The 11,180-nt window shown below is 42.6% G+C and overlaps 1 protein-coding gene across 1 annotated transcript in view; it reads left to right on the top strand.

Moving 5' to 3' along the window:
- RBM33 (RNA binding motif protein 33) overlaps positions 1 to 11,180 on the top strand; it is a 113,418-nt gene that overhangs the window by 80,461 nt on the left and 21,777 nt on the right. Inside the window, exons 13-15 of the mRNA XM_007457182.1 lie at positions 103 to 308; positions 1,638 to 1,928; positions 5,550 to 6,188. Of these exons, the coding sequence (XP_007457244.1) occupies positions 103 to 308; positions 1,638 to 1,928; positions 5,550 to 6,188 (1,136 nt within the window). The remainder of the gene's footprint in view (positions 1 to 102; positions 309 to 1,637; positions 1,929 to 5,549; positions 6,189 to 11,180) is intronic.

Genomic DNA, 11,180 nt, shown 5'->3' with positions numbered 1-11,180 from the left:
CTTCTCTCTTGTTGGCTGGGAAGGGCCCCCTGCCCCCCCCTCTGCCCCCCCCCCCGCAGCCCCAGCAGCAGCCCCCGCTCCCGCCCCCGCTCCAGCCACCCTCGCAGCACCAGCCGCCGCCGCCGCCGCCGCCGCCGCCGCCGCACCCGCACCCGCACCCGCACCAGCACCAGCACCACCACCTCTCTGTTCCTCCCCCGCCCCTGATGCCCGCGGCTCAGCCCCAGTTCAGGCCTCACATGCAGACGGGGCCGCCTCAGCCAAGCAGCAGTCGGACGCAGTGCCCCCAGCGCCAGGGGCTAAGGCATGTAAGTGTCCAGTTCCTCAGCTGTCTTCCAGGGGCACCTTTTATGTCGCGGGGCCTTGTGTGTCTAGATCCTCCTGTAGTGCAAGATGGCCTTAGTAATTGATGCATGACTTCAGAAAGTAGTTTTGGGTGATAATCATTCTACCTTTGCCAGTGGCTGTCTATCTCCTTGGGCAGTGAATGCACAAGTAAATGAATTCAGGAAGAATTTCTTGAATATCCTTTGTTGTTAGGCACTGCTCTGGTTCCTGGGAATATAGCAGTGAATGAGAGAGACACATTTCCCGCCTTCATGGAGCTTATAGTTAATCGTGGGGGATGGACTGCATTGATCTGTGAGGTTACGCTCTCGAGTACCATCGGCAGACGTATGGCTTGTCATGCATTGAAAGAGACTGGGAGATGTGTGTCGCTTTAAAAGTCAAAGACTAGTCACGGTTACTGTCTTATCCTCCATTAAATAACTAACCGTGTAAAGAGGCTCAGGGTTAGAGTTCCAGGCTGTAAGGTGAGATAGTTGCGTTTTCCCTTTAATACTGGTCCTTTTGACCCTGAGCTTCAAGCATGTCACTTAGCTGCTTTTAATCTCAGTTTTTTCATACCTGCCTCTTTGTTTCTTAAAGTAGCATTGAGACTAAAACGATGTAAGAAGTAAGAAAGGATTTCTAGATCTGGAGAGGGTGCTTTGTAACCTGGGCTTCATTTTGTAAGAACAGTGGTAGACAACACCCCCAGTCTTGAGCTGAGCAGCCGTGGAATGCAGTCCTCCCCCTGCCATCTCACAGATCTACACACTCCTCTAGGCGTTGGGCCTCTGTTAAGAATCCTCAGGGTGAACATGACTTGACGGTCTCCTCCCCGATGAGAGCTATGGGCATCTTTCTCCTTTTTCTTAGGGCACTAACTTAATGCTTCCTTCTTTGTTTGTTCTACCTTCAATTTAGGGGACCCATTGACAGTGGTGGTGCCATTAACCCAGCTGACTCCTTGTGCGGGAGTCCTTGTTGCACTGTTGATTCTGTTAAAAATGTTTGTCCCCATCCTGTAAGTCACCTGGTGTAATATCCATAAAGAGGATCCTGTCTGTAGGCAGGTATGGTACCTTTCCCAGCCCCAGTCCTTATCAGTAAGGGTATGTTACTATGTAGAGCAGAAAGCATTTATGCAGGGAAAAAATGTTTACCAACAGGAAGGTATCTGCCCCCCAAAGGAGAAGTCACTTATTCAGTTAGAATGATTTTTAAAAATATTTTAATCTAATGTGCCTTTTTATGTTTCTTCTCCCAAGTTTCCAGTTGTAATTAGAATTTCTTTCTTCTTGTGATGATAGAACACAACTTCTCAGAATGTAACCAAACGACCAATGCAGCAAATGCAGCCAACTGCTCCAAGAAACAGTAATTTGCGTGAATTACCAATAGCACCCTCACATGTTATAGAAGTGAGTAACAGTCGCTGCTCCTCCGCACCAGCCGGCGCTCAAGTAAAGCCTATTATCAGCACGTCACCGCCCACGAGGCCCGGGGTGGGGCCCAGGACTGCGCAGGGGAAGGCTGATGTGAAAGTCAAGCCAGTTAGCCCTGTGGGCCGGCCTAAAGAGGAAGCAAAAACAGAACCAGAGGTAGGACTTTTCTTTTTCTAATTAAAAAATAATGTTTGGTTTCAAACAGGGAGACCTTATAATCAAGGTCTGTACCTCTTATCTCAGTTCACTCTCACCCGGTGAGTTCTTCACAAAATCATCCCACCTTCTTTTAACCTAACAGCCATATTCATATAAGGTACACTTTCATTCTCACTGGTACTGTATCAGATTGTATTCATATATTTATACAGTTATAGTTGTGTGTTACAGAATCTGTGTATATCAGGGATCTTAACCAACTGTTTCTCTGAAGGGCCCAGATAACAAATATTTTAGGTTTTATAGTCCAAATTGTCTCTCAGAATTACTCAACTCTGCTGTTTTATCACAAAAGCAAACATAGACAGTCTTACATCAATGGGCATGGCTGTGTTCTGGTAGCACTTTATGACAAAGTCAAGTGTTGGGCCGGATGGGCTCATGGACCATAGTTAGCTGACCCCTTACATTTACTCTTATGTTCCTGTGGCTTTTCTGGTTTTACACTGTGAACTTCTAGAAGGTAGGACGAGTTTAGACCTTTAAATAAGATGGGGAGGGGTGTTTTGTTCTGAATTGTGTATATTATTGCTGATTTCTAAATAGGTATAAATGTTGTAAGAATAAATAATAAACGCAAGTCAGTATTCTACATGATTTCCAATTGAGATGTTATTTGTACCTTGGTTTAGTTTTTTTTTTTTTTTTTTTTTTTTTGCGTTATGCGGGCCTCTCACTGTCGCGGCCTCTCCCATTTGCGGAGCACAGGCTCCGGACGCGCAGGCTCAGCGGCCATGGCTCACGGGCCCAGCCGCTCCGCGGCATGTGGGATCCTCCCGAAACGGGGCACGAACCCGCGTCTCCTGCATCGGCAGGCAGACTCTCAAGCACTGCGCCACCAGGGAAGCCCACCTTGGTTTAGTTTTGGCCACTTGATTATGTTTTGCTTAGAGGCAGTTCAGTGTTAATGCAGTATTAGTCAGGAACTTTTACATTTAAAAAAAAAAATTTCTTTACGTCAGTAAAATTTATGCCTGAGACAAACCCCTTGAGGCCCTTGGTCTCCTGTAAAAGAAGTGAATGCGCTTGTCTAATGCTTCCCTGAGGTCAGGATTCCATTGCGGGATGTTCCCTGGAATTATAGATACAAAAGTTGGGCAGTATCTGTATAATGTAGGTTCTAATGAAGCATAGGCATCTAGTGTAGCACAGGTTAGAACACGCCCTTGGAATGATCCGTTGTCGCTAGCAGTGCGGCTCTGAGCCAGTTACTTCACTTATCCCAAGCCTCAGTTTCCTTAACTATTGGGTGTATGTGCCTGAGACGTGGCAAGAGACCAGTACGTGGAAGTTACGTTAATAATGATATATATAATGTAATAAGTAAGTATATCTATTAACTTGATAAAATAATGGCACAAAGTTTCCTTAGATGAGAATATAAGCCCTTAATCATGATAAAAACAAGCGTTAACTGGTTTTTGCCTTTCAATCAATTAAAGTGTGTGGGGGGGTGTCAGATTTTCTTCTAATAAATTATTATAGCAGCTGTAATGTAATGTTTCCAAGTCAGAAATGTAAGTATAAAGTGAAAATACTGAGTTAACGTTTAATAACATCTTATTAGAAGAAGGGTGACATTTCGGTTTTAAAATCAATATATGAAAAAATCATGTAGATTTACAGGCGGGATTGGGATAGTTTATAAAAAGAAATCATTGCTAAAAATTTTATCCTGCTTTTAGTTTATATAGCTAGCTCCTGACTCATATGTGTAAATGGAGTTGGCTCAAAAATGAAGTCACATATACTTTTGTAGTAACAGTGGCTAAATAAAAAGAGAAAAGTGACTTTTTAGGCATACCACTAGCCACGTTTGTCCCTTTCATAATAGTTGAGTTAATAAGCAGGCTTCTGAAGAAGTCTTCTGTAGGATAAACTGGATGCTTTGTGCGTGAAGTGGAACTTGTAGGTGGCCATAGTGTAAGTGGTGTGTGTCTTAATTTGTTTGCTTTTAATTTTCTGTGCACATAGAATGGGACCAGGAGTAAAGTGGTTTTTTTATTTTTTAAAATCTTCTGTTTGTTTTGCTTAGGTTAGTGTGGTTTATCTTCTTATATTCACCCAATTGGTAATGATATAATGAAGGACAAATCTATTTAGAAGTATTTCTACCTATATTCTTGAACATACTTTAACTCTTTTTCGATTACCTGGGGAAAATCCTAGGAATATTAAATATTCTTGCATTTGAAACGGTGGGTCCTCTGAACCTGTTACTATTTCCCCAGAATGCCCTGGCCCCTGTACTTCTTGAACTTCTGCTTTTCTGTCTTCCCCTTAATGTCACTTATAGCTCTGTGTAGCCCTCAGCCAACTTAAGATTTTCTGTTTCAGGTCTGTCCTAGACTTTGAAATTAGGTGACTGAGTTGATCAGGATTGCTTCTAAAATGACAAGCAAGCCCCAGTGAGGGGGCTTGGCTCTGTGTCTTGTAGGTCAAGTGCACAGGCTCTGGGGGCACTAGCCAACTCTTCAGCTACATTTTGGTCTTATAATTCCTAACTTCTAAGGTTTATTTGCTAACAGCTGAATTCTAGATAGAGTAAATCCTATTATATTCTTTTGCAAAGGATCTGTGAGTGATGATATCTATGATTTTTTTTTTAAAGGAAATTATTACAATTTTAAACAAATGCTAAACTTTTAATAAACTTTCCTCTTTGGATGCTTTTTTTTTTTTTTTGCGGTATGCGGGCCTCTCACTGTTGCGGCCTCTCCCATTGCGGAGCACAGGCTCCGGACTCACAGGCTCAGCGGCCATGGCTCACGGGCCCAGCTGCTCCGCGGCACGTGGGATCTTCCCGGACCGGGGTACTTTCTCGTGTCCCCTGCATCGGCAGGTAGACTCTCAACCATTGCGCCACCAGGGAAGCCCCTGGATGCTTTTTTTAAGAAAATTATTGGACTTTTACAAAGATTCTTCTGATAGACTTTCAGAATGGTTTGGGACTGGCATATTAAAGGCATTCCTTATATACCATTAATATTCCAACACTGCAATTGGCAGCATTTTGATTCTGAGGAGAGTGCATGAGTTCAAGGTCAGAGAGATTGACTTGTGCTGTTCATTATAGGCAATTATTCTGTGACAAATGAGTTTGAGATCAGGCTGAAAATTCTGTACGAAAAATCAATAGTTCTAATCAGACCCTTTCAGGTCATTTACACCCCACCTTTTGTTGGTTCGTCAGAGGAGAGCCAGATAAAACCTGTGTGACAGCGAGGCTTCCCTACTGTTGCAGTTTCCATTTCAAACATATTTTGATATCTTAAATGAATAGTTTAATTGGTTTCAAAGTTGTAAATGAGTGGAAATTTACATTATTTCATTTTTAATATTCTGATAAGATTTTCCAAATTAGCTTTAGCTGTGTAATTTTTTTTTTCCCTCCCCAGGGGAAGGAGTTATACTTAAAGTCTATAAGCAGATTTTGAATGGTTTCTTTCAATCCTGAATTAAAGGGTTTTTAGAAAGTGCCTTTTCTTAAGTTTGCTGAAACAGACTGGAACCATCACCTAGCCTTGTACTCTAAACCATGTGTGTTTTCTGCTTCAGTTTCCTGATGAAGATGAAGAAACGAGGTTATACCGCTTAAAGATAGAAGAACAGAAGCGCCTCCGAGAAGAAATCCTGAAGCAGAAGGAGCTGCGGCGGCAGCAGCAGGCCGGCGCGAGGAAGAAGGAGCTGCTCGAGAGGCTGGCGCAGCAGCAGCAGCAGCTCTGCCCCCCACCAGCCCTGGCCGGGCAGGAAGAGCAGCTGTCGGCACCGTCGCCCACCAATGGTAACCCACTGTTACCCTTCCCGGGGGCACAGGTCAGACCGCATGTGAAAAACAGACTTCTCGTGAAAAACCAAGATGCCACTGTTTCAAATGTTCCACCCAAAACATCCAATTTTGTGCCATCTGGTGCTAACACGCAGTATCAAGGACAGCAGATGAAACCACTGAAACATTTGAGACAGGCCAGAACCATACCTCAGTGCCCAGCTCAGCACAAAGTCCTGCAGGTAAAGCCTGCAGACGGGGAGGGACCGCCACCCCCCTTGCAGACTGCTCGAGCCGCGTCCCTCCAGGGCCGGCCCCCGGAGGTCAAGCCTGGCGCGAAAAGGACTGTCATGCACCGGGCCAACAGCGGTGGCGGAGACGGGCCGCACGTCAGCTCCAAGGTCAGGGTGATTAAGTTGTCAGGCGGGGTAAGTTGACGAGGTCACCAGTGCCTCTTGGAATCTATGTTTCACTTAGTATGTCCTAACTCCCAGAGAGGATTTTTGAAGGAAGGGAAGTAAAGTTGCCTGTCTTAGAATCATGTGGACCAGCCTCTCCCCACTTGAAGCTGGTGTAAGAATTGTCCTTTAAATCCTGCTTCCAATTGGGACCCATGTTTCAGTTGTCTCTTGAGTCTTAGTGAAAAACCAGTGTGACAGTTCCTAAATTAGACGTTTCTCAGTTTTAGCTTCTTTTTATACATAATTTATGCTAGCATCATCGAGTTTGTTTTTAAAATAAAATTTCCTTTACCACAGAACACATAATTTGTTGTGTGTAGCTTTAGATTCAGGGAGCATCTGTGGCAGCGGGGGGCGGGGGGGCAGTGTCTCTGTGTTGCTTTTAAGCAGCGTTGTTTCAAAGACTGTTTCCCGTCTTCCAGTTCAAGCTAATTGCCCACCATCCCGCCCCCATTTGAGGGAAAAAGGGATTGACAGTATTCTAAAGTGAAATCATGTGTGATCCTACCATGTGCTTTCAGAAGTGGGGCACCCCTCATTTCTTTCTTCACCTCCTAACAGTGCCCATTTCAGATCATTTGCAGTAAAGCACAGTAATTGCAGTTTGGATAAATTCAGTACTTAAACTAAACAGAGTTGCTGCAGATAGATTCCCATTGCAGGAGATTCTCCTGTCAGCGTCTGTAGAATACTTGCTTCCTTGATTCTGCCATATAGTCTTTATTTATTATAGAAGGTAACACTCATCTCTTGCTTTAATTATAATTAATTCTGCAACAGACTCTCTTTGGTCCGAGTAACTGTCGTGCTCTCTGTCTCAGCTCCCTATTGTGTGCAATTTGTGTTACAAACTGGGGAAGAAAGGGGGAGAACCATAAGACACAGGCTCTTAGAGCAAAGCAGCTACAGATGATTACTTTTAAAACCACAAAATATTTACAGTAAAAAAAGAAAAGGACTTCTAATTCTCAGTTCACCCAGGGACAGCAGTACCACTAGGAATGGGCAGGAGTTGTTTGCTGTCCTGGATTAAGGGCAGCTCCTTGTTAGCTGCTTAATTAGTTGAGTTTTAATTGCTCTTGTTTCTAGGTTTGTAGACTAAGGTGTGAAGTTTTTCACATGCCATAAGAAAATTTGTGATAGAGCAAATCTGTTGTTTCTCACCTCGGTTCATGGTGACTCAAAATGTTGATAAGTAGATGGCCTGTATTATATCAGATTGTTTAAATATTGTATGAATTTATTATCTTTAGGTGAAGACCCAAGTGTTCATCAGTTTCCGGTATCTGTGTGGCCTTTTGCTTTTGACCGTATTTTAATCATACTTTGTCAGTGTCTCATTTTTTTACTTGAGTTAGAAACTTCTGAGGATGGGCCATGGGGCGATGGTTTGGGAATAGGCCTTTTCCCTGGGCAGCCACAGTGGTGCGGTGCGGGCCTGGGCACTCTGGGCTCCGGCAGACTAGGAGGTGCGGGGCACAGCTCTGCTGTCCACAGGCAGCCTTCAGCTAACGAATTTATCTACCTCAGCAGAATTTATCTACCTCAATTTTTGCTTTTTTCTCCAGTGGAAAAAAGAAAGCTTTTATATCAGACCATATTCCAAAATCATGCTATATAATTTTACAATACACAGGAAAACAACAGAGGAATTTTACATGAAAATAGCTGTCTGCCAAACTTTGAAATGGTTTTTTAGCTCCCTTTTTAATTCTTCAGTATTAAGTTAGTTAACCAACATGTTCTGTATATTAGGATTTATTCCAATAATTCCTCCAATAGCATGTTGGCAACTTTCACCTTATCAGAGGATAAATGTCTCTTGTTTGTTTGTATCTCACTGAACCAGAACAGTGTTTCCGTAATGGCCTAGGTTTTTTTGTGTGTTTTTTTTTTTTTGGTGGGTAGGAACTATTTGTAACATACCCATTGTGCAAAAAGGAGACAGTTCTTGTAAGTGCTAAGTATGCTCTCATTTTTCCTTTTATTTCTGTCCCTGCTGCTCCTTCTCTCCTTTCGTGCACCATGGCATTAATGCCCAGGGCTGTGCTATGTTGTGTGCTTGGAGCTGAATCAGCCACCCTGGTGAGGGTCTGACAGGGGCTTAGCATATGGGAGGATTGACTTGTATATCGTACCTGTGCAGAATATTATTTATGCATTTCAGGTTTATAGTTACTTGTTTAATAGAAGCATTTCATTGTCAGTTCACATTCTTGTATTTTGCTATGAGCCCAGGACTACTTCTCATTCTGTTAGTGCAGAAATAACAGTAGATATTCTATTTATAAGGTTTTCTAGAGAAATTTACTTTTCAGAGAGTCAGTTTGATTTCTTTCACTTTTTTCTAACCTAAACTGGCATCGAATGCATTAACTATTCTTTGCGTTCAGTGGTCTCCTCATTCCAGTAGTTGGTCTTCAGACAGGACACAGGACTATCGCAGTACATAGTGCTGTTCTAGAAATTGTGCTCTGGCAGTGATCACAGTAAAAATACGTATCTACAGGATTGTTAGGAAAGCGGAATTTTCTTGGCAGTCTTATTCTGATGTACAAATTGAAATATATTACAGCTTAAATTAGGTTTCTTTAGGTGAACTTTTACCTGTGAGGCAATTGTGAATCAATAAGGTCTTCTCTTTTGTCATTTTCCATATTTCATTATCTGTAATTCAATAATTTATCTTTGGATTTTATTAAATTGGGGTTTTTGAAAGGTGAAAGAGCCTGCTTCTTAAGACTGTAGGTTTTTCAGTCTGCCCTTTCATTAATTATACTATCTTCAACGTGATTTTAATTCATACTGATCATCGAAGGAGAATTTCTAGTCTTTTTATATTGTTCCTCTTTGTTAGAGCTAATGCATTACGGACATGGGAAGCGTTTTCAAAAGGACGTAATGAAAAGTATTTCTTGGTGTTGGTTCTCACACAGTCCCTGACCAGGGTCTGGTCTGGGTTTGTAGCTCGCAGAGTCGTACCTGACTTTCTTCGGGAGCCGTCTTGGCATCATGCGTTCTTTGTTGGCCGATCCGAAGCTCCTGTGTGTGGGGCGTGGAGGTTGAGGCCCTCAGTCACCAGGAGGGTGTGATGAGGTGAAAACAACGTGGCTGTGTTTGAGGAAGACCCGTGGCTGGATGCTTGTCTAATATTTATTGTCTTGGGGGCCCTTCTAACACGTAGAAGGTACTTTATAAATGTCCATTTTCTTTTTGGAATGCTCCTAAGGCCCCTTCTAGAAATACATTCCCTGATTTTATGCCGCATAATAGGTAGTAGCTACTGTTTATCAGGTGTTTAGCATGTATTCACAGCATCCTTATGAGTTAGATCTATTATTGCCATTTCATAGGTAAGTAAATTGAGTCTCAGATAGTAGCCCAGGGCCACTCAGCTACTAACTGGTAGAGTGAGGCTTCTAAATCCTGTGCTTTTTACCATTATTTATAATAGCTATTTTTGCTGCTCCTTTTCCTCCTAGGTTTCTTAGTTCTAGATTAGGGAGAGTAGTGTACTCTTTCCAGTGAGTTTTTTAGGGGCGGCTTCTAGGATGAGGGGCTGATCAGGTTTCATTTTGCTTGCCAACCCCAGTTGGTAGTGACTGGCTGCAGAGTATGTTGAGAAGGGTTTAGAGGTGTGCCACAGAACCCTGACTGGTGAGTGGCATCAGCTGTGGAGTCAGGACTGGGGAGCGGCTGGGTTTTCATCACGCCTGTTCTGGAACCTGTGTGGAGTAGCCTGGTATGGTGAATTAAAGCGAGGGACGGTGTACCCTGGCTGAGTGTAGCTATGACTATAGCTGTGTGCTAGAAATGTGTCTTTGAACATTTCTGTGTAGATCAAAATAGATCAGATTTTATATTTAAAATTGAAATCATTAAGGGAGTTTGAAATTTAAAGAGACGTTTTGTTATGAGGCTAATCAATCTCTTTGTGAATTTTAGTTTTTTCCCATTTATATTGTCTGGATTTGTTGGGTGAGATTTAAAAAGGAACAAATTAATGCTACTTGTAAAGAGTGTTAAATGTTGGCAAATATTGCTTCTAAAATTTCATGTGCCTCCCTGAATAATATTTATGTAAGTAATCTACTTAAAGAATTTTATGTGATGGAATGGTTCTCTTTTTATTTAAAACAGGAATAGTCTCCATTTGCTCATTTCTCAGAAAGCTACTTTTAAGTGTTTAATTTTCAGAAACCAAAAGAGCAATCCTGTTAAATCATAATTTCTGAAATTCCTGGTGACCCAGTGGTTAGGACTCCGTGCTTTCACTGACGAGGGCCTGGGTTCAGTCCCTGGTTGGGGAACAAAGACCCCACATGCTGTGCAGCGTGCCGTGCCCCTGCCCCCAGTCATCATTTCTCTCGTAACCAAATACATAATCCAGAAAAACTCTTGGCGTTAATAACAGAGCATATATAAAAATGTAAGATGTTTACTTAGTGTAAACTTAGTATAATCATCCTCAGCCATGTTTTGTGATTAAACACCAGAAAAAAGAATTAGGACGAGCAAGTGCCATGCAAAATTTGTTTATTCAGGAGTTTAATTAGGCCTGCAGCTCTGTCTTCCAGTTTAGGGGAAATGGGGAATCTTTGAGATGTTTGCATCAGGTTACCTGGCCCAGATGAACCCGTGTCCTCCTCAGAATGAGGCTAAGCTTCTCCCAGGGTGGCTGTGAGGGTTAACTGTCGTGACATGGGTGAGATGAGTGGCACAGTGCTTGGGCACATGGCAGTGGCTCAGTAGATGTTACTACCCTTTCCTTTTAGTTAAAGGAAGAAAAGTGTGTTCTTACAGTGTTCTTTAAGAAAATGAGAGCAAATTCTGAATTCAGCTGCTTTATTCTAAATGAGGTCATGAAAATTTTAAGAATTTGGCAGCAAATTAAGTAAAGAGCCCTTTGTTCTGCTGGCCACACAGAGAAATGGGAGAAGCACAGAATGCCTCAGCAGG

This window comes from Lipotes vexillifer, unplaced genomic scaffold, assembly GCF_000442215.2.
Source record: "Lipotes vexillifer unplaced genomic scaffold, Lipotes_vexillifer_v1.1 scaffold944, whole genome shotgun sequence".
Lineage (NCBI taxonomy): Eukaryota > Metazoa > Chordata > Mammalia > Artiodactyla > Lipotidae > Lipotes > Lipotes vexillifer.
This window is presented reverse-complemented; position numbering and strand designations above follow the sequence as displayed.